Source organism: Lissotriton helveticus, chromosome 3_1 (assembly GCF_964261635.1).
Source record: "Lissotriton helveticus chromosome 3_1, aLisHel1.1, whole genome shotgun sequence".
Lineage (NCBI taxonomy): Eukaryota > Metazoa > Chordata > Amphibia > Caudata > Salamandridae > Lissotriton > Lissotriton helveticus.
The window spans coordinates 588,957,587-588,981,764 of record NC_136061.1 but is presented as its reverse complement, the minus strand read 5'-3'; the positions used below and the strand labels follow the sequence as shown (position 1 = coordinate 588,981,764).

General features: G+C 47.4%; 1 protein-coding gene across 1 annotated transcript in view; it reads right to left on the bottom strand.

Moving 5' to 3' along the window:
• The window catches only part of UNC80 (unc-80 subunit of NALCN channel complex), a 2,761,828-nt gene that overhangs the window by 798,419 nt on the left and 1,939,231 nt on the right, over window positions 1–24,178 (bottom strand). The window contains exon 46 of the mRNA XM_078680564.1: window positions 23,024–23,120. Within this exon, the coding sequence (XP_078536690.1) occupies window positions 23,024–23,120 (97 nt within the window). The remainder of the gene's footprint in view (window positions 1–23,023; window positions 23,121–24,178) is intronic.

The window sequence follows — 24,178 nt, the reverse complement described above, 5'->3', positions numbered from 1 at the left end:
TCATGAAGCATGTTTCCCTTTTGCTAGGGTACCAGTGGAAGTTTCATTGTGTACGCCATCCTGAAGCAGCCGGTCTCGTTGAGAGACATAACCAGACTCTGAAAATCCGTATTGCAAAAGTGTGTAAAGAAAAAGGTGTGGACTGGCTAGTAGCTCTGCCAGTCGCTTTATTTTATATGCGCATGGTCGCACATTCCAGATCAGGTCTGTCCCCGTATGAGGTCGTTTTCGGCCGCCCCCCTAACATGTGGGGTACTCCTAGACCCCGAAGTATTACCGATGTTTCAAGTAATATGCTGACAGATTACCTAGCTTCCTTGATGTCTGCCCTCAACTCATGTCGTTCACAGGTTGCCGCCGCATTTCCAGACAATACCGAGGTGGCACCGCATGAAATCGTTCCAGGATCCATGGTGATGGTCCGCAACTTTGACAGATCAAGTCCGCTGGAGCCTCGATGGAAAGAGCCCCGACAGGTCCTCCTCACCACCCGTACAGCCGTGAAGTTGGAAGGACGCAAAGGCTGGGTGCACCTTTCTCATGTCAAACTTTTTAATGGACTGAAACCCGTCTTAAAAAACATTTCCCAGGATTTGAAGGATTGCCAAAGCATTGTTCTCAAGGACTGTCCCGCAAAAGACATTGCTACAACCCCTCCCCTGTTAGAGAAAACTCCGCAACAGGAGTACAAGCTAAAACTCCGGTCTAGTAAAATAAGTCAGTCAGTTTGATTGTCTAAGTCCTCCCCTAGGTGAAACGGTTAGACTGTTTCTGACATGTATAAAATAGACCCCCATAGTGAGAGAGTTAGTCAAAACTCAATCCGATGTATCGTTTTTCTATGTTTCATATTGTTTCTCAGCATTATGATTTCCTGCACCAGTTATACATTTTTCTTATATTTCCCAGTTCTTCATGTAAATAAGTCTGCTAATGCTACAGTAGAGCACACGTTTAGTGACCTGCCCCCTCATGAACTCTCTTACCGCCTTGCCATGCGAAATAACTCATTTATCCGCATGTTACATTACTCACACCAGTCCAGCAATACCACTAATTGTTGGGTGTGTGGTCGACTCCCCCCTTTCCAGATACCGAAGGGAGTTCTGCCACTTTTTCCTTATCCATTTTCACATAATGGTTCGTGTGGAGCATGGTCCACGTTAACGTCATCCTCAACAGATATGTCTTTTCTTAACAGTACATGTTTTCCAGACAAGCAAGGTCTTCCCCACAGAACAGGTTTAGATCTAGAAAATGAAGTGTATAATTTAGGTAATTATTCGTCGAATTTCATGGTCCTGAATGTTCAGTCTGATACTACTCCAGACTTACCTGCTATTTCAGTACTACCAGTCAAAGGCGAATTATGTGTCCGAAATAATGGTTCCGTACATGTAGGACATAGTGATTGTACTACTATTGTCAAGTATAGTGACAGTGGGAAATCTATTTTCAAAGCTTCACGTCATTCTTATTTTATTTGTGGTCAAACCGCATATGTTCGTTTGCCCCTCGATTGGGAGGGAACCTGTTACATTGCCTTCCTACTGCCACCTGTTTTTCTAGCCCCACCTGATTATCATAGGAATACACATCTAGTACACATTAGACATAAAAGGGAGTCCCCAATTGTCGATTATACTGAAACTGCTCTAGAACAGTATACAGATTTCAACAGAGGTTTCTTCTTCTTTATAGGACCTATCCAGAATAGTAAACTGATCCGTAGGTTAACCAGAACCCTCGAAGCTGTAGTAAATGAGACTGCCTCTGCTCTAGGTAACTTAACTGAAGAGCAATCTGCTATGAGATTTGTCGTTTTACAGAATCGTCTCGTCCTTGACGTCATACTGGCCGATAGGGGCGGGGCCTGTAGAGTCATCGGATCTAGTTGCTGCATTTTCATTCCAAATAACGCGCCGTCTGTTTATTCAGCTATAACCAGACTCCATAAAATTGCCCATCTGATACACCAAGATCCAGGCACCTGGACATGGTCCGGTTGGTTCTGGAATATAATTTCCGCATGGGGATGGAAAATATTGTCCTTTCTAGGTATTGCAGTAGCGATCATATTCAGCTGCTGCCTCTGTATACAATGTGGCCCTGCGATTTGCGGCATTTGTGCTACCTCTTGTATTCCTAGTCCCAAGCCCCGTTCTACATCCCGTTCCAGGATAATTCGAGACGAGCAAATGATACTGTATGAAATGATAGATGGTATCATGAATATTGATGTTTCCTGATGGAAACGTAGTGACAAGGAGGGAATGTGGAAAAGTAAATTTTGCCATGTTCTGTGTCCCTACGTGTCATCCATCATATGTTATGTGTGCATGATTAAATATGCATATGCATTCCCCATGTTCGATTAATGACGCAATTACAGTTGTGTCCACCTCTAGTATGCCAGTTTCCAGTTCTCGTGAATACTACGAATATCAGGCCTATGTAAAGCTACGTTGCCACGTTTCTCAGTGTGCACGTTATTCTATTATAAAGTCCCCGTTTCTAGGCCTCAAAAGGGCCCGGACACCAGATTCAGCTCCTGTCTCCTGACACTTCGCTGAGGAGCGATACAGCCCCCACCTGTATCCTCGACCCTTCACTTACTTCCTGCCTCGCAGTGCCCGGTTCAGCCTGGCTCAGTCTCTGAGTCTGCCAAGAATATGTTATGATTCCAGTTATCAGTTCAGTCCTCCTTCTCTGCATTCCTAAGCTACTGAACTGCATCAATAGTTTCCGTCATTGTCTAGCCTTCACGTCTCCACGTTAGAGAAATACTGCATTTAATGGTCATTTAATATTCTTCATCACGCACTACATGTAGAATAATGCATGGTCCAGTCTTAGAATCAAGTTAGCCTTTCATCTCCTGACTTCTAGTTTATATCAACATGTTCTCTAAACATCAGATACTAGATACTGTTTAGGTACATGTCGCCCTGACTCTCCAGACTTCAGTCTCTGCTCCTAGCACAGAGTTCGAAGCCCCCAGTTTCTCCTAGTGATACGTCATTGCTAGTTTGCGCGCACCATCAGGTTAGAGGTCCCGGCTCCTTAGGTAGCCCCCTCCAATGTTTCCGCCCATTCATGACATATTCTGTTACGTTTGCATCACATGTCTATGTATACGCCCAGTTACACCTACTTTCGCCCTTATCTTTCGCGACTGCTACGCGTCACGCCTTCTGCTCCACCCACTGCTACGCCTATTGCAATGTAATGCTATGTGTTTGCGTTATGTATATATGCTCATGTACTGTTATTAAAAGGTTATCCTTCCTAGCGCGCTCATCCCAGACCCAGCCCCAGCAGCTGCTGGGCCCTGTCATCCTATTCCTATGCAGGTTGTCCTGTTCCTGTCCTTATGCTGTAATAAACCTGCGAAACTCCTACTACCTCGAATCTTGACTCTTATTTATTGAGCTATCTGTTATGATATATGTCTAGTCAAAAAGAGAGGTATTATTTATTTATTTACCACAACACTCCAGAATGGTTACTGGGTTACCCTTGTGAGTCCCAAGTATATGGTACCTTAGGTACCAAGGGCATAGGTACCCCGGAGGCCTACCAGTGGCTGAAGCATGTATTTTGCCACCCCTGGGAAACCTACTGCAGTCTGGGTAAGGTGGTGTTTGCACCCCCAACTAAGATATAGGCTACCTATATCTACCTTTAATGACAGACACATATAAACCTATACGTCACTCCTATGGCAGGCCTTAACAATCCTGAAGGCAGAGTGCTTGGTTTTGTGTGAGAGGGTGTCCATGCATGAGCAGGACCCCTCTGCAGCTTTCGGAATCTATCCTCTGAGGCTGTTCTGTGATCCAGCCATACCATATACTCTTGAGTGCATTATAACCTTGCGGTAAATGCTAACTTTGGAATGGCTACATCAAAACATGTCTTGTTTGGTGTCAAACACTTTGGAATCCTACCCCCAACCAGTCCTGGCGGCAGGGGTAGAATTCCACCCTTCTAGAGGGAGAAGACATGTACACACTTACCTGACCGGTAATAGTTTAAAAGAGCCCCATCATCACAAAATGGATGCTGCAGCCACAGACACGAGACTGACCTCCTCCTGCTGGACGAAACTCCAGCAGGGGAGGCCTGGACAATAGGTTTCCTGTCACAGGGAGGTGTAACCACCTCCCCAGACAGGTTTCAGTGTATTGGGGCTGGGTGGGTGCATTCATTGAATGCTTTTCAGACAGTGCTGGGGGCACATTTGCTGTCCCTATGCATACCCCAGTTCAAACCTGTTGCAGGGGCACTCAGCCCCTGCTCTGGTGCGAAACTGGACAAAGTGGAAGGGGTGGAACCACCGCCACCCTGGGTCCTCCCATAGGTGGGACCCTAGAGTAAGTCCAACCCCTAAACTTAGTATAAGCATAGGAACCCAGTCCTTAGTACTTTAGATTACCCTGGACGAAACTCTGCAACATATATCTTGGAACTTCGACATTCTATTTCGATTAGAAGATGGAAGAATCTCCCTTGAGGTCAAGGAGTGAATCCCCTGTTCAAATAGGCACCAAAGAAGCATCTTGCCGGTCTGCATTTCCAAGACTCCTGCCGGATCCCAAAGGATTTGCAACACAGGAAATGGACTTCCAGACATCTCCGAGGCCGACACGAGATCACAGCAAAGCTGAGACCCGCAGCCATCACGAGAGACGTGGGACCGGAACTCCTGGACACCGTGCACATTTGCTAGTGCACCTACTTCCCGAGCTTTACTGTAGTTGTGCATTGGGCTAGTCGTAGTCCAAGCCCTGAGCACCATCTGCAGCAAAGATTGTGGGCCTACACTCCACAACTGTTCCGTGGACCTGCTTCTAGCATTTCTGCTCGAGGCCTCTTTGCAATCCCTGGTCCAACGACTGGTGGGTCCCCACGAAGGTAACTCTTTTGTTTCTTGGGCTTCCCTGGTTGCTCCAGATGTGCCCTGACTTCCCTCCAAAGTGAGAGTCCCTCAGACCTTGCTGGTCTGCTCCGAAGCCAATCTTTGCATTCTGCGTGGGTTGCTGTTGCCAAGGCTTGTTGGGTCCAATCCGGATACTGACACCGCAGCACTCGACATCTGATGTGGGACAGCTCGAATCCAGCTCCTGGTTGTCGTCGACGCCTCCTGGTCTTCGTGGTCCTGGTCCTGAAGAGTCAAGCTTCACCTTCTGCACCTGAAATTACCCAACATCAGTGGGCATCTTCTTATCGCCTCCCTGGTCACTGGCAAGTGACCCACACTCTGTCCCCTCTGCTTTCAGGTTCCTCAGACCTCCGATCCACCCTTGGATCCATCCGGACACTTTCCACTTGGTCGCCTGCAGCACTTTTCTGCAGCTTGCCATAGAAAACGACAACGAAAGCCGACACGAAAAGACACCTGTGCAACCGGCTTCCATGGGTGAGCTAACACAAGTACTTCGGTGCTCCCGTGGGTCTTGACTCTCGAACTATCTAGTTCTCAAAAGGGTTTGCTCCAAGTCCACTTCTAAGTGTCCCTAATCTTTAAAATTCGAATTGCAACTTTCTCCATAGAAGTCAATGGTGATTTGCGGCTCTGTTTAGACACTGCACACGCCCCCCGTGGGTCTCCTGCGTCACTACCTTGGGTGGTTCCTGGTTTTCCCAGCGGTTCTACAGGCCCTAGGCCTTGTCTTTATGTCTGTCGTGGCTCTTATACCACTTACTTAGTATATGGTTTGTGACGCCCCTAGGGCTAAACGTATACTGTGCTAATTTACTGTGTGCTAAATAAGTTTACTGTATGTACGTTTGCCTCTAGCCTCATAAAGAGACTAGAGGGACGTGTTTAGATTAAATACATATATTTTATATATATACCAGGTGTGGATCTCCTTTCATTTGGTCATTCACGAGATTATAGACTGGTAAAACAAGCTGTTTTACATTTCTTCAAGACTTAACCTGAAGGCTGCTCTCCACAGCTGCCACTAGGATAGCTTCTATATAGGTTGTCTTTAAACCTACCATCAATACGGGTCGTTTGGACTGGTGCAAGGTGCCCTCTAGAATAGTGGACAGCATATGCCAGACCAACTTCTCACACCTGCCAAAAAGGCCAAGTCCAACACAACCCTCTCCCAGCCATAACACAAGGTAGAAAAAACACCACCATGATGGGCTTCCCTGCTTGGGGACCCTAGAGTAAGTCCAACGCCTAAACTTAGTATAAGTATAGGAACCCAGTCCTTAGGACTTTAGATTACCCTAGACGAACCTCTGCAACATATATCTTGGAACTTTGACATTCTATCTCGATTAGAAGATGGAAGAATCTCCCTTGGGATCAAGGAGTGATTCCCCTGTTCAAACAGGCACCAAAGAAGCATCTTGCCGGTCTGCAATTCCAAGACTCCCACCGGATCCCAAAGGAATTGTGACACAGGAAACGGACTTCCAGACATCTCAGAGGCCGACACGAGATCACAGCAAAGCTGAGACCCGCAGCCATTATGAGAGACGTGGGACCGAAACTCCTGGACATCAAGCACATTTGCTTTTGCACCTACCTACCGAGCTTTCCGGAAGTTGTGCATTCGGCTACTCGTAGTCCAAGCCCTGAGCACCATCTGCACCCAAGATTTTGGGAAAACACTCCACAAGTGTTCCATGGACCCGCTTCTAGCATTTCTGCTCGAGGCCTCTTCGCGATCCCTGGTCCGTCGACTGGTGGGTCCCAATGAAGGTAACTCTTTTGTTTCTTGGGCTTCCCTGGTTGCTCCAGACGTGCCCTGACTCCCCTCCAAAGGGTGAGTCCTCAGACCTTGCTGGTCTGCTACGAAGCCAATCTTTGCATTCTGCGTCGGTCGTTGTTGCCAAGGCTTGTTGGGTCCAATCTGGATACTGCCACAGCAGCACTCGACATCCGATGTGGGACAGCTCTAATCCAGCTCCTGGTTGTCGTTGACGCCTCCTGGTCCTCGGGGCTGAAGAGTCAAGCTTCACCTTCTGCACCTGACATCAACTGACATTGGTGGGCATCTTCTTTTCGCCTCCCTGGTCACTGGCAAGTGACCCAGACTCTGTCCCCTCTGCTTTCAGGTTCTTCAGATCTCTGATCCACCCTTCGATCTATACGGACACTTTCCACTTGGTCGCCTGCAGCACTTTTCTGCAGCTCGTCATAGAAAACGACAACGAAACCCGACACGAAAAGACACCTATGCACCCGGCTTCCATGGGTGAGGTAACACGAGTATATCGGTGCTCCCGTGGGTCTTGACTCTCGAACTATCTAGTTCTCAAAGGGGTTTGCTCCAAGTCCACTTCTAAGTGTCCCTAATCTTTAAAATTCTGATCGCAACTTTCTCCATAGAAGTCAATGGTAATTTGCGGCTGTGTTTAGACACTGCACGTGTCCCCCGTGGGTCTCCTGCGTCACAACCTTGGGTGGTTCCTGGTTGCCCCAGCGATTACAGGCCCTAGGCCTTGTTTTTATGTCTGTCGTGGTTCATATACCACTTACTTAGTATATGGTTTGTGACGCCCCTAGGGCTAAACATATACTGTGCTAATTTACTGTGTGCTAAATTAGTTTAGGGTATGTAATTTTGCCTCTAGCCTCATAAAGAGACTAGAGGGACGTGTTTACATTTAATACATATATTTTATATATATACCTGGTGTGGTTCTCCTTTCATTTGGTCATTCACAAGATTATAGACTGGCAAAACATGCTGCTTTACATTTCTCCAAGACTTAGCCTGAAGGCTGCTCGCCACAGCTAGCACTAGGATAGCTTCTATATAGGTTGTCTTTAAACCTACCATCAATACGGGTCGTTTGGACTGGTGCAAGGTGCCCACTAGAATAGTGGAAAGCTTATGCCAGACCAACTTCTCACACCTGCCAAAAAGGGCCAAGTCCAACACAACCCCCTTCCAGCCAAAACGCAGGGCAGACCAATCACCGCCGTGATGGGCTTCCCTGCTTGGGGACCCTAGAGTAAGTCCAACCCCTAAACTTAGTATAAGTATAGGAACCCAGTCCTTAGGACTTTAGATTACCCTAGACGAAACTCTGCAACATATATCTTGGAACTTCAATATTCTATTTCGATTAGAAGATGGAAGAATCTCCCTTGAGATCAAGGAGTGACTCCCCTGTTCAACAGGCACCAAAGAAGCATCTTGCCGGTCTGCATTTCCAAGACTCCCGCCGGATCCCAAAGGATTTGCGACACAGGAAACTGACTTCCAGACATCTCCGAGGCCGACATGAGATCACAGCAAAGCTGAGACCCCCAGCCATCATGAGAGACGTGGGACCGGAACTCCTTGTCACCGTGCACATTTGCTAGTGCACCGACTTCCCGAGCTTTCCCGAAGTTGTGCATTGGGCTACTTGTAGTCCAAGCCCTGAGCACCATCTGCACCCAAGATTGTGGGCCTACACTCCACAAGTGGTCCATGGACCCGCTTCTAGCATTTCTGCTCGAGGCCTCTTACCGATCCCTGGTCCATCGACTGGTGGGTCTCCATGAAGTTAACTCGTTTGTTGCTTGGCTTCCCTGGTTGCTCCAGAGGTGCCCTGACTCCCCTCCAAAGGGTGAGTCCCTCAGACCTTTCTGGTCTGCTCCGAAGCCAATCTTTGCATTCTGCGTGGGTTGCTGTTGCCAAGGCTTGTTGGGTCCAATCCGGATATTGACACCGCAGCACTCGACATCCGACGTGGGACAGCTCGAATCCAGCTCCTGGTTGTCGTCGATGCCTCCTGGTCCTCGTGGCTGAAGAGTCAATCTTCACCTTCTGCACCTGAAATCACCCGACATCGGTGGGCATCTTCTTTTCGCCTCCCTGGTCACTGGTAAGTGACTCAGATTCTGTCCCCTCTGCTTTCAGGTTCTTCAGATCTCCGATCCACCCTTGGATCCATCCGGACACTTTCCACTTGGTCGCCTGCAGCACTTTTCTGCAGCTCGCCATAGAAAACGACCACGAAACCCGACACGAAAAGACACCTATGCACCCGGCTTCCATGGGTGAGGTAACACGAGTACTTTGGTGCTCCCGTGGGTCATGACTCTCGAACTATCTAGTTCTCAAAGGGGTTTGCTCCAAGTCCACTTCTAAGTGTCATTAATCTTTAAAATTCTAATCGCAACTTTCTCCATAGTAGTCAATGGTGATTTGCGGCTGTGTTTAGACACTGCACGTGTCCCCCGTGGGTCTCCTGCATCACTACCTTGGGTGGTTCCTGGTTGTCCCAGCGGTTCTACAGGCCCTAGGCCTTGTCTTTATGTCTGTCGTGGTTCTTATACCACTTACTTAGTATATGGTTTGTGACGCCCCTAGGGCTAAACGTATACTGTGCTAATTTACTGTGTGCTAAATAGGTTTGCTGTATGTACTTTTGCCACTAGCCGCATAAAGAGACTAGAGGGACGTGTTTAGATTAAATACATATATTTTATATATATACCTGGTGTGGTTCTCCTTTCATTTGGTCATTCACAAGATTATAGACTGGTAAAACAAGCTGCTTTACATTTCTTCAAGACTTAGCCTGAAGGCTGCTCTCCACAGCTGCCACTAGGATAGCTTCTATATAGGTTGTCTTTAAACCTACCATCAATACAGGTCGTTTGGACTGGTGCAAGGTGCCCACTAGAATAGTGGACAGCATATGCCAGACCAACTTCTTACACCTGCCAAAAAGGGCCAAGTACAACACAACCCCCTTCCAGCCAAAACGCAGGGCAGACCAATCACAACCGTGATGGTCTTCCCTGCTTGGGGCGATAGAACACGGACGCGGGCCCACACTGCAGGGACACCCTCTGGTTCTACGCCACTCTGAACCCACGTGGTTCTCTCTGAAAAAAGAACTTTCAGGCCCAACTAGGCTACCCCACTGGTACTCCCTAAATGTCCACGGCCAGGACCAGGCCCTAGGCCATCCAGATACCACTGGTCCTTGCCAATCCACATAATAGGGGGCAGTACCCCCTGGCACACAATATCCATTCTCCACTCTCCCTCTCAGTTTAGTTTCAAACTGCCACTGATCCTTCAACCTAGGGTCCGCACCCTCAGGCTGACCAGAGGTCACTGGCTCAGCGTCTCCTCACCCTACTCTACTTCTGGGGTTACGCACCCTCCCAGGGGAAGCACCCACCAGAACACAACTCTACCACCAGTTCAGGACCTCTCTCCATCCGCTGGTCTACCACCTGGGATCCACATTCACCGGATTCACCGGGTTCAGAGGCGAGGACTCTCTCCCTCTGCACCCCTTCCAGAGTTCTGCATCTCCCACTGTAGAGCAGGGTCCCTTCACTTAAGATGGGCCCCACCTACTCTCAGGGTAGTACTACCACACTCAGCCAGGGACCCTAAAGATCCCGGCTATGCCTGCACCACCCCTTCTGGGAAACCCAGGGTCCCTTTCCTTTAAGATGGGACACTGATTACAGCCGCCCTGCTGTCCAGGTCAGGAAACACCTGCTCCTGGCTCCCCAAACTAGGGATGCTACCTTTTGGTCAGATGCCCGGCGAACCAGGACTTCACGGGGAGTACGCATGCCCCTTCCGAGGAAAAACACATAACTAATGTGTCATGTGACAGTCTCCCTGGTGCAGATCTCACAACCGCCTGTTCATCTGACAGTGCGTGCAAATCCCCAGGACAAAAGTGGCGTCACCATGGCCAATCATTGGCGACTCAGCCCTTCTGGCTGGCCCCTGACCCACTAGTTCCCACTGGGGACTCTTTCCCCCTCTCACCCCTCACATCAGAACTGCTGGATCTCTGCTTACAGACCCTCCATGTTCTCCAGACACCAGGAGATCCTCCTGAAATGGTCTATCAGTACAGCCTAGGCTCCCAACCTGGTGTTCCCCTCGGGAACCATCCAGGTCCTGAGACGGGGTTTCGGGCACCTTGAGACACGTAGTCCCACACTCACTCCTTCTCCTCTGAGACAGGACGTGAGTCCCTACACCCCTCCCACTACACCAGGACCTAGCTGGGCTACTCTGAACCTCGTCCACCACTCTGGGCTGGAAGACACCTCAGCCACTTCTGATCCTCTAACACGGGAAGATACCCCACACAGAACAGTTGAACAGGACAGACTAGGTTCCTTTCCTGGTGATCCCTCTAAGAACCATCCAGTACCGGAGACTGAGGTTGAGGCACTGAACACGGCCCAGTCTCACACCTTCCTCGTAGGACATGATGTGAGGGCTTGGAACCTCCTCACTATAACGGCACCTAGTCCTCTGAACCATCTCCAACATCACCGTTTCGGTGGTCTCACAGGTCCAACCACCTTCTTCAGGCTTTAAAAGTTTTAATAATCACAGCACTTTCAATATCTCAATCAGGGCTTGTGATATTCTCAATGTTCGAGGCTTCAAAACTCCCGGTAACCAACCTCCCTTCCAAAACTTCTTTAGGTTGACAGTTTCAAGATATGAATTAGGTGCGAAGATGCCCCCGTCGACTCAACAAAGTTAAGAGTCCGACGTTGCTCACACTTTGCAATCAGTGATACCTTAAACAAGAAAGTGCAGTCACGAAATTGTGGGGCGAACACACAGTCAGGATACCGTCATGTCACAGATAGTTAAAAATATATAAACCTTGAATAGCAATGTGCCACCCCGAAGTTTCAGATGAACACGCAATCAAAAATCGTCGTATTGTGGCTAATTAAAAACAACCGGGATTCAAAAATCTCGGCTTCACCAGACGACCTTTCCTTCTACCTATATTAATGTTGGTGATATTTTGTCTCATTCATTTTTCGATTGTGTATGAATATTGATCTGTCATTGTGATATCTTGTTCTATTACTTTTCAAATTGTGTAGAAATACGGATTTGTCACGCACTTTTTTGTTTTTAAATTCTAAATTTGTATTTGTTACGAGTTTTTAACATTGTCATGAACTTTTAATGTATAAATAAAAGAAAGATTTATTACATTTCTGATCAATTGGCAAATATTGGAAGTTCCCATCTATAGAGTGAGTGTGGATTGGCTGTCATCTGGGGGATGGGTATTTAAATTAGGAGTGTTGTGGTGTATGCAAAAATTCCCAAAGGGATTAATTATTATTTTTTTTAAGACATTGTGCCAAGATAACATCGCAGACTTCGGGAGGCAGGTCAAACGACGTCAACTGCCGCTTAATCTCCACGCAATGAGGTGGAGGTTGGACAGGTTCGAGTGGAGGACCGTCCCCTGCTGCTGCAATAGAAGATCCTCCCGAAGAGGCAGTCAGATTGGAGAATCGCTGGCCATGTTGAGCAGCCCGGGATACTAGACTCTTCGTGCCCAATCTGGAGACACAAGAATGGCTTGGGCCCTGTCGTTCTTGATCTTCTTCTGCACTCTCTGCAGAAGTGGTAAAGGTGGAAAGGTGTACAGAAGAGCGCAACTCCACATGCGATGAAAAGCGTTGCATAGCAAGTGCTGCCTTGGAAATTCCAACATGCAGAACTGCTGACTTTTCGCGTTCTCTTCAGCGGCGAACAGATCTAACCAAGGATCTCCACACTGCTGAAAGAGACCTTGCACCACCTCTGAGTAAAGACTCCATTCGTGATCCATCATGCACCTGCGGCTAAGTTTGTCCGCCCTGGAGTTCAGGGATCCTACCGAGTGTTGAACCACCAGAGCTATGCCCTGATGTTCCAGCCATGTCCAGAGTCTGAGGGCCTTCTGACATAGGGTCCTCGACCCCATCCCGCCTTGTTTGAACCACATGGCAGTGGTGTTGTCAGTGAACACCTGCACCACTCTTCCCCGGACAGAGGGAAGAAATGCTTTGCGCGCAAGACGAATTATCCGAAGCTCCAGAAGGTTGATGTGGAGCCCAGACTCCTCCGGAGACCAGAGGCCTCTGATGTCCGCCTCACCCATGTGGCCGCACCATCCCAGAAGTGATGCATAGGTCACCACTGTGAACTCTGGTTAAAGAAGGGAGAGGGATTTGCCGTCGACCCAATCCTGGTTCGTAAGCAACCTCTGCAATTGGTGTGCAGTGCCCTATGAAATCTGGACACAATCAGATAGATTCCCATGATGATGTGCCCAATGGAACTTCAGGTCCCACTGCAGAGCCTGCATATGCAATCTGGCATGGTCCACCAGCAGGATGCAGGAGGCCATCGGACCGGGCAGCCTCAGGGTCATCCTGACCAAAACCCGGGATAGAGGCTGAAAGATTGGAATCCTAGCCTGAATATCCCACACTTGCTCTTCGGGAGGATAAACCCAAAACTGCGTCGTATCCAGAACCGCTCCGATGAAGAGGAGCTTCTGAGAAGGGATCAGGTGTGACTTCGGCACATTGATGGAGAACCCCAGCAAATGCAGGAGGTCGGCCGTAGTCTGGAGGTTGGAGGCGAATGCCTGGGGCGAGCCTGTCTTCAACAGTCAATCGTCAAGATAGGAGAAGACTGGAACACCTGATCTGCGCAGATGAGCTGCGATAACCGCCATAACTTTCGTGAACACCCGAGGGGCGCTGGCAAGGCCAAAGGCGGTGCACAGGAAACTGAAAGTGCTCGTGGACTACCGTGAACTGCAGGTAACGCCGGTGGGCCAACACGAGGGGAGGTGAAAGTAAGCGTCCTGCAAGTGCTACGCTACCATCCAGTCTCCAGGGTCAAGGGCAGACAAGACCTGAGCGAACGTCAACATTTTGAACTTCCCCTTCCAGTGGAAACGGTTGACGTTCCTGAGATCCAAGATAGGACGCAAGCCTTTGTCCTTCTTGGGCACCCGAAAGTAGCAGGTATAGCAACCACGACCTACTTCTGGGAAAGGAATGCGCTCAATGCCTTCCTGTGGCCAAGAGTGATGAAAGTTCCTGTTGGAGAAGGGCCAGATGATCCACCAACATGCGATGGTCCTGAGGATGGAGGGGTAGTCTCAAAGGGGAGGGAGTAGCCCCTTCGGACTATCTGCAAAACCCACTTGTCCGACGTGATGGTGTGCCAGTGAGGGAGATGATGGCGAATCCTGCCGCCCGCTGGCGTTTTATGGCCCTGAAAGGTCGGCCTAGGAGGGATTGGAGGCTGCTGCAGAGGGGGCTTCGGTGTACTGGCCCGCCCGCTAGTCCCAGAACCACGGCGCTGGTTCCAACATCCCCGGCCGCACAGAGGATGAACAGTTTGCGCCGGCCTGTGGCTCTGGGCGGGACATGGTGGGGCCCCCTTCCGTAGCCAAGAAAGGGCGAAAGGCAGAATGTGCAGGGCGGGTGGTGGAGAGGCCCAAGGACCTGGCCGTAACCTAAGAGTCCTTAAAGCGCTACAGCGCATTGTCTGCCTTGTCCCCAAAAAGGCAACGGCCATCAAAGGGCATGTCCATAAGAGTGGATTTGACATCCCCAGAAAAAACAGTCAACCTCAACCAGGCATAGCTTTGAAGTGCTACTGACCTGGAAATTGTCCAGCCCAGTGAATCAGCGGTATCCAGCCCACAGCGGATGGTAAACTTCGCTGGGTCTCTTCCTTCGGTAACTGCTCGATAGAGTACGGCCCGGGCCTCCTCCGGGCACTGAGGAGGCACTTGCGCAACCATGTCCCACACAGAGTGGGTATAATGGCCCAACAGACATGCAGTGTTTACAGACCACAGTCCCAAGCTGGAGGAAGAAAACATCTTCTTCCCAAGATGATTTAGCGTTTTAGATTCCCTGTCCGGTGGAGCGGTAGGGAATGCGCCCTTAAAGGTGGAGGCTTGGACAACCAAGCTCTCAGGAGTGGGGTATTGAGAGAGGAAAGTGGGGTCGCCCAGGGCTGGGCGGTGGTGTCGAGCAATCACCCTATCCACAGGAGCCCCTGTGTTGGGACTGGACCAGGTGCCCAAAAGGATGTCCATTAGGGCTTCATTAAATGGCAGCAGGGGCTCAGAAGAGCTCGCCGCCAGTTGAAGCATCTCTGTCAGGAGGGTAGTCCTGACTGCCACCGTAGGTAGCTTGAGGTGGAGAGCCTTGGCCGCCCTACACTACACCACTGCATATGACACTCCCTCCTCCTTTGCCACGGTAGGAGGAGACAACATGCCAAAGTCTGGTGAGGCATCCAGACCACTGGCTTTCCCCAGTTCCTCTCTCCAGTCTTGTACAAAAACTAACTGGTCGGTCAATGGGTCCCATACTCCTCCCAGTCCTCCTCACCCTCCTCTGGCTACCAATCTGGTCTCAAAGAGCCAGGGTAGAACAGGGGCACAAAAGAACCCGTCGGCAGCGGATCCGGCGTCGTCTGGCTCCGTGTCTACCTCAAAGTGGAGGCCGGGGTTGACATTGGCAGGGGACACAGCCGACGAATCACTGACAAAATATTGACTACCACAATATTGAGGTACAAACATATTGTGACATAAATATTGACGTCAAGAATATCGACATCCTATCTATATCATGGTAAGTACAATAATATTGAGAAAAAAAATATCGTTGTTAAAAATATCGTTTTTTAATGCTAAAAAAATAATGTAAAATAAAGTAAATAATGCATAATAATGCATAATGCAATTCGGTTTTGAGTACGGATGCACTATACTCGCATGTTAAAGGTACGGACTTGTGTCTACATTATCTTTGCGATACTCATGTACACCTCGGCGGCATGGTATTAATACGATACTTGGCACTAGTTTACTTCTTGTTCATTTTCTGCTTTCATGTTCATCGCGATTGCACATTTTCACCCTTCTTGATTCACCGTTAAGTAACATCGCTGTTTCTACTTTCGAGTGGCACGCACTCCACCTGGACACTTCAACTGGTTTTCCAGAATGGTACACTTTGGGAAATAAGGCTTGTTCACTCAAATAAACCCTTTTGAAAATGCTTTTAAGATGTGATGTTCATCTAAATGTTGTTTATTTTTTGTTACAATGCTGTGTATGTTCTTTTTTGGCAGAACACAGAGCCCCTGATGAAGGGCTAGTGCCCGAAATGCATTGGGCAAGGGCTTTACATTTGTGAGAAAAAGTTATTCATGTGTAAATAACATTATGAGAGACTGAAGAATTCAAGAAAATTTGAATAAAACTTTAGTTAAAGGAACTTTTTTAAAAAACTGTCAATGAAGTGTTTTTGAAATTAAATTCTTGAGTGCATTTGGGGACGTTTTCCACTTCTGGGACAACACTACTGTACTGATTCAACCTTCCTTTTACTCAGGAGGAATTACCAAATAGCCCCTACCTACCTTGCATTTATTTCAGTTCACCGTTTCTTTAAAACGGAGTGCGATCGTTCTTCATTAAGGAGTCAGAGAGAAAAAACACATTTGTTTTTATGAAAGCCCCCACCCACCAACCTAGTTAGTGGCATGCTTCATCATCGGGCCCTACCCAGGGCATCGAGCGTGCCTCGGGTGTGCTGCGACGTATGTTTACAGCGGAGCTGATAGTTTTAGGTGAGTGTGCAGTGATGGTTTAAGGATGTAACTTTAAAAACTGACCTAAGGGTCTCAAAGTCCACAATGGTATTTTAATAGCGGGCCCTTGGCAGTATTAAAAGCAAGGCTGCGGATGTGTATAGAGAACACTATGGACTCTCACATCCAGTGTGGTCAACATGTTTCAGCCAGTCCTTGTGTTAACTCTGGCTTTCATCAGGACCTATATGTGAATGGTGACTTTAAAAAGGAGTTTTACTGAGTGTGTTAAAGTTCCTATGTGACACGCACCCTAAGGCACGGTATATGCAAGAGTATGGGACTCCGTCGATGAGGGAGTCCTGTGAAGACCAAGTAGGTTGAGCTGTGGGTTTCTGAGCTGGATGAAAGTGTGACAGAAGGCTGTAACCCATCCGGGGCCTCTTGGAGAAAGAATCTTTCAAAACGAGAGTACTAAACTAGAGGAAACCATCCTCTTGCATATGCTGCGCCTTATCGTGCGCATCACATAGGAGGTTTAACATACTCTGTAAGACTCCTTTTTAAACTCACCATTCACCATTACATCCGACTTTATCTACAGCCCAAGACAGAGAGTATGGTGCGGGTGCAAATGTGTTTTTCTCTCTGACACACACTACATGAGTTCCTAATTAATAGCTAGCTCTTTTTGATTGGTTATATCCCCACTTTTTGCCAGGTGTCTGTGTTCTTGAATTATTCTGACTGGGATCCTGCTAATCAGGACCCCAATCACTGTGCTTTCTCCCTAGATTGACCATGGTAGGTACACCTGTACATCCACAATTGGCTACTGGTGAAACTTGTATGTCCCTAGCATATGGTACTGAGGCACCCAGAACATAGGTACGCCAAGGGTCTCCCATGTGCTACAGCATGTATTGTGACACCCATGGGAGCCCACTTAAAGTGTGACTACAGTCCTGCCATTGCAGCCTGTGAGAGTTGGTGCTTGCACCTCTCACGACAAATATAAGTTTCCCTATATCCGGGGTCACTACTCTTAAAACCTATGTCATCCCTATTGCGTCTCGAGGGCAGGGTGCTGGGCACCCCTACAAACCCCGGTGTTTATTCTACAGTCTTTGTAAGCGTGGTCAGCCATTTTAAAACATATACTGCACATCAGTCAATTTGAGAGGTCTAGCTATACAGTGGCTGCATCAAAACCAGTCACCTTTGGCATCAAACATGTTGGAATCATAGCCCAACACAGATTCCAGTGTTGGAAGTATGATCCCATGCACCTGCATCCCTGCATCCCTGCATCTCCTGCTTCGTGGGCCTCCGAATTTGATGATATGCTTGAGGTCCTCTTGCCAATCCAGTGCTTTTGGCATGTGGGTCCTCCTGAGGGTCTTTTCTAGCTTCAGTGGGCTACTGAGCTTGCACAGGGTCTACTCTGACTCTCCTGCACTTGGTGCTGGTTTCCACAACAGCATCTTTTTGCTTTCCTCGTCATTTGAGGCTACCAAGGCTTGTTGGTACACCTGCCGTACACCGACCACCTAGACACTTACATCCAACTTTACTACAGCCCAAGACAGAGAGTACAGTGCGGGTGCAGAGAGTATGGCCGAAGCCGGAGATTCCAGCCTGACTGCGGACGCAAATATATAACTCGTAAATGACCTCTGTGAATACCACAGTCGTTAAGTTAGACTTTTGTCTCAGATTGCCTTTGTGAATCGGGCCCTGTGATTTTACAAAACGTATTTTACTGCAAAAAAGTATCTTTGGTTCAAAGTAATTAACATACAAAAATTAATATTTTTACAAACAATTTGTCTTGTACTACGTCATTGAGTGTGTGTAATCATTTCTTGCCTGAGTGTGTACAACAAATTCTTAACACAGCCCACTGATGAGCCTAACTGCTCGACCACACTACTATAAAAGAGAGTAAGTGGCATTCCTGTGGCTACTCCCCGGTCCACAAACTCGGTGAGGTGGTCCTTGCCACAGGAGTCGGCGTACCTCCTAGTCCTCTCAGTCTTGGCAGAAGTTCAGTGACCTAGCTGCACTCAGACCACTCTCTCTTGTCCAGCAGACTTGGGTGCAACTTTGAGAATCGGGACGTGTTCTCTGGTGCTGCATTGTGAAGAGAAACAACGTCGTGAGGACATGGGCTACCAACTTGACCCAGCATGCTCCTTCAGCTTTTGTGGCCCTGCGCTGCGAACAGGAGGCCAGCCTGACCCTTGGAGTCTCTTGCTTCAAATAGGCTCAGGAGAAAAATTCTCCAATAGCAGTATGCAGCAGGCACCGTCCTTTATCTTTTGCTAGGCACCAAGTTCAGCAGGTGCAATCAACGAGGGTGCAGCATCTCTGTGCCAGTTTGTTGGTGCAGCAGGGAAGTCCTTTTTCAGTTCTCTTCTCCAATCCATTGACATCTGAGTTCTGGATGCCAGGGGTATCCTATTTACACTCAGAAAATGCCCTACGGGTAGGATGCGGTTGGTAGCTTATGTGGTACAAGGTTCCCTTTCTCCTGATGATCACTTCCTGCAATGTGTGACATCTAGTTTTAACAGGATTCATCATTCTACCCACTTCTAACATGGCAGAACATTTCTTTCAGCATCCAGAGCTCCCTATCCCAACCGAAAGATGTGGCTACCAAGGGGATTACAAGTCCCTGGAAAACTAACTTGGCAACTGGTTTCCCCTTCAACGAGTGCCAGCCTATCTACCTCAACAATAGGGCAGCCTGTAGGAGGATGGTTTAGTATATGGTGCACACGTATTTAAGTGAAGCACCTTGCACTAATCCAGGCAACTCCTATGGTGATTTAAGTGGTCTTTGGTAACCTTTGAAAGCTCTCAAAGTGGTAGCTGGGAGAACAGCCTTCAGGCTTGTCTTGAAAGAGTGTTAAAAACCCTGTCTTCCAAGGTTAATCATGTAGTGTAGGTTAAACGAAAAAGAACCACAACATGTATATACAAAAATATGTCTATTTATTATACAACACTCACTAACACATTGGTATATCTCCTACCCAAAGACATAAACACAAATACACAATAATATTTCAATTGCAATACGGTAAGTAAGCATGAAATACAGTGGTCTCCATGGGAAGATAAAACCATATGCTAGAAAAGTGGAATGCAAACTGCCACCGAAGTAGGGACTTGGAACAGGAGCCTCAAAAATGCTGAGGACACAATGACCCAAACAAGGTAAGCTATGCGCAGAGTGGAAACACAGCTGTATGCTAAAAACAAGTCAACTGGAAAGCCACAGTTGCAGTTTTGAAGAAGGACCCTTCCCAGTGGACCCTGAAAAAACCCAGTGGAAGACAGAGGGGTGGAGAGTCACCCCACCCATGGATACCCCAAGAACTGAGGGCCAGATGTAGGTGGCCATTTACCGACCGGTAAATGGGTATTTGTGATGTAGGGGCCCTATTTTACCGATTCGGTAAATTTACCGAATCGGTAAAATACCGAATCGGTATTTTTACCGATTCGGTAACTTGCAGATGTAGGTGGGACTCTTCTGAGTCCCAAAGGCCTTACAGATTCGGTATTTTACCACCCAATCCAATTGGGTGGTAAAATACCGAATCCAGGTGTGCATGCACATGTGTGCATGCACACCTATGCCATGTGACAGACAGACATGCCCTTAGGGCATGTCTGTGTGCCACATGTCACACGTGCCTGAATTCGGGGTGCTAGAGGGTGTCAAAGTGACACCCCCTGCACCCTTGCAACATTCGGTAAATACCGAATGTTACCGATTCGGTATTTCAATTTCTAAAATTAGCTACATCTCCCCCCTTCATATTTACCGATTCATAAATACCGAATCGGTAAAATTCGGTATTTATGAATCGGTAGATACGAATTACCTACATCTAGCCCTAGGAAACCTATACCAGGGAAGCTGGGTGCATAGGTGCGAAGTGACGTTGGAAACTGCCATAGACCACAATGGATGACTTCAGGAAAGATGCAGCTAGAGAAGTCTGTGCAATAGCCAGTGGAATCCAAGGGTTGATTCTTTAAGTGAAGAACCTGTAAGCAGAGGCGACAGAGTCTATGTCACTCGGAGGTGACCAGAAGGCACAGGAGAGCTATGTGCACCGATGTCAGATGGTTCAGAAGTGATGACAGTGATCTTGTTGCTGCAGTTGTGAGGACCAGGCGACGCTGAAGAAGACCAGGAGCCATGCATGAGCTGTGCCATGTTGGAATTCGAGAATCAAGGGGTCGGTGTCCGATGGGAGCACAAACAAGCCTTGGCAGCGGCAACAGGCGTGGAAAGTGAAGAAGGAGCAAAATTGGGACCAGGACGTCCAAGTGACTCACCACAAGCAGGGGGCTCAGAGCAAGCCAGGGAGCCCACTGGAGCAAAAGAAAACCCTCGAGAGGACCCAAAGGCCAAAGGTACATGAGTCGCAAGAGGACCTCAAGCAACTAACCAAGAAGATAGGCCCACGGTGCAGAGGATGGGGTCAAGACGAAGTACTTGGCAGGAAGAGATGCTGGAGACTGGAGCTTCTTGTAGCCCCAAGAACTCTGGAGTGCAAAGCCAGCTAGCCTTGCTAACGGCAAGTTGATGCGGTGCACAGGGATTTGATCCAAACGGTTTTGACAAGGGATACTGGCCTCAAAATTGCAGAGAGAACAGGTATGATTCCAACATGTTTGCTATCAAAAATGCACAGCCACTACACAGTTAGGCATCGTGTAATGAGGGATGTCCACTATATGTATCAAAATGGCTGGCAGCATTTACAAAGCCTGGTAAATTGACTCCGGGGTTTGTAGGGGTGTCCTGCTCATGCAAGGTCACCCTCATACTTGTTACCAAGCACCCTGCCTTTAGGACTGAAAGTCCTGCCATAGGGGTGACTTATAGGCTTTAAGTATAGTGACTTCAGATGCAAGGAAACTTGTATCTGTTGTGAGAGGTGTAAGGTGTAACTCACACAGGCTGCAATGGCAGTCACAGTTTGAGTGGCCAATTGTGCATGTACACAGTACTTACCATGGTCAATTTAGGGTGGAAGCACAGTGACTAGGGTCCGGATTAGCAGGATCCCAGCCAGACTGGTCTAAAAAACATACTGACACCAGCAAAAAGTGGGGGTAACCTTGAAAGCAGATCCTACATTCCTACTCAGCCCCTATCCTAAGGGTTCCCTATTTGCTCTTCAAAGGTCACCTTTGAAGCTCGACTTTTGCAATAACATTCATGTGGCTTCCTGCCAGCAAGACGTAACACCTCTCTCCTGTGTAGGCTTCTATGGCCTTCTTTCCTCGGATTCATTTGCATGTTCCTCCAGAGAGCTGTCTCAGGGAAAAAGCATGTGTGCAACAATGAGCGGGCACAGGGGATTTAGGGCAAAAAAAGTTGCACACTATATTCATTTCGACTTGGGAATCAAGTTTGATTTAATGTAATGAGTTGTTTGATACCTAACAGTATCGCCTGTAGTAGTCCCAAACAAAAGTCAACATGACTGTGGTGGCAGTCTACCACTGAGCACTCACCAATGGTGCTACTAGCCTTTTAAGCAGTAAAAAGTACAGTTGCGGGTTTTTACTGTTGGAACATGTAAAACGTGTTCCACTTTATAAAGTACACCACCCTGCCTTAGGGTTCACTATGCCTGCCTTGGGGTGGTGTGTTTTATAAAGTGGAACACGTTTTACATGTTACAAAAGTAAAAACCCGCAACTGTAATTTTTATGCTTAAAAGGCTAGTAGACCTATTTTACCTCTGTCACGCCAAGGGTGGCACAATCACTGCTGCGGACACTGTGTTGACCCTCCAACTTACAAGCTCTGGTTCCCTGAGTATCATATACTAGAAACTTACAAGTAAGTTAGCCTATGCCAACTGGGTATAAGCCAATCAAACATACACATTTTAATGTCAGGGCACAGGTACTGAGGTTCGGATAGCAGGCCTCAGGGCACTCTCAGAGACGAAAAACAGGCAGCATCAATCCAAAGCTTTGGGGGTCATCATACAAAAATAAGCATTTTCCTACAGGTTCCATGAAAAAAATAAATCAGGAGTTCTTCCTAAGTGTTCTAGGGGATGTTAATTTGTGGCTTACTGTGGTGAGAAGTTAGTGCTGCGGTGCAAACATAAACTTTGTGCATCAATGTCCTAGTATTGAGACAGGCATAAGTTACATCTTTTGATGCCGGTCATTAAAGCATAAGTGGAGAATAGCATCTGCTCGTGGCCACAGAGAAAACCTTGGTTTGGAAAATATGTAAAAAGGTGTAGAGAAACCCACACAGCATGTAAGAAATATCCACGGTCTAGCGTTACAATAAAAGTACCGCAGAAGAGGAATCCTCTTTAAAACTGTATTAACTTTACTTTCCAAAATTGCTCCCATACATGAGCTGCAGCCAGAGTATTCCGCCTGTATAGTAGCCGGGGAGCTAAATATAGCGGTATAGTAAATATTTATGCCTTGTCTGATAGCCCATTTGTACTTCAACTCCTTTTGCTTGTCTTTGATGATGTCTGTCCCCTGCATTGTCTTCTTCCTCAGTGTCTGTGAGCTGGGCAAAAATGATCAATTAGAGGATTCATTGAATTTCACAGTTGAATACATTTTACCTTCTGAACGATTCTGGGGCATATGCCACCACCGTCACACACAGCTTGATGCTTTCACTGATAGAGAAGGCCAGATCTTCATTTCCATAACAAAAATCTGAAAAACACAGGAAAATGAAATACCTCAATATATTGAAGTGCCAAGAGGATAAAATAGATAATGAAACATTGTGTTCCGTGTCGCTCATTTTACACTTCCTGATTTGTATTACCTTTGCTTTCTTAAATGTGTGTGAAGAATGGTTATCCTCTGAAAAGGCAATTTTTCAGGAAACACAAAATGGTCAGACAGCGCTCCTGACTAAAGCAGGTGCACGAACCCTCTATTGTCCATTTCTTCACACACTCCTCAATTGTTTCTTCTATACAGCACTGTTCTTTCCTCATTTAAATGTCCACCTTTTTTATAGTTTCAGTTGCTAAGGTCAACGAATGCTCAACACTGCTATAATATGTGCCGTTTGCATACTATCGGAATAGAAAAAATACATTTCCTTTTGCCATCTACACAACGCACAGACACAGCGGTCCAGGCCCGTAGCCAGGAGTATTTGCTTTGGGGGGCCTGACCCCGGGAGATGATAATACCATGAAGGAAAGATTCAGGCCACCGTGGCGTGGGCGTGAGGGGGCTCTAGCGTCCTACAATTATTTTAACATAGATAATTGAGAGATTCAGTTGAGAAAAAAGGATGCGCTTTCCACACAACTTTGCTGGGCAGGTTATATTTTTCTCATTGATTCACAATCCCATGAAGCTCATTTGCATTTGTCTAATTCTCATAAATAAAATAACTTGCATTTTACATGTTGCTTGTTCATATATAGCTTTGCCTTGTTCAGACTAACACAGTACTGTCGGCTAACCTAATGGTACCAATTTTATTGACTCCGAAGTCTGAAAGTCTGAGATAGGCATGAAGGGATTTACAAATGTTGGCTTCAAGTTACACACAGATATCAGCTTCAGGTCCACCACCCTAAAGAGCTACATTATTGAGTTGTGATTAATAGTTTACTGCAAAAAACATATTTTGTATCAGTCATATAAAAAATTGCAAAATTTTCTAAATGTTTACTGTAAGAAATTGGATTATTATTTGGGGTGGGTGACTACCCATTCCAAGGAATAATCACAGACCTTGTAAGGATGAA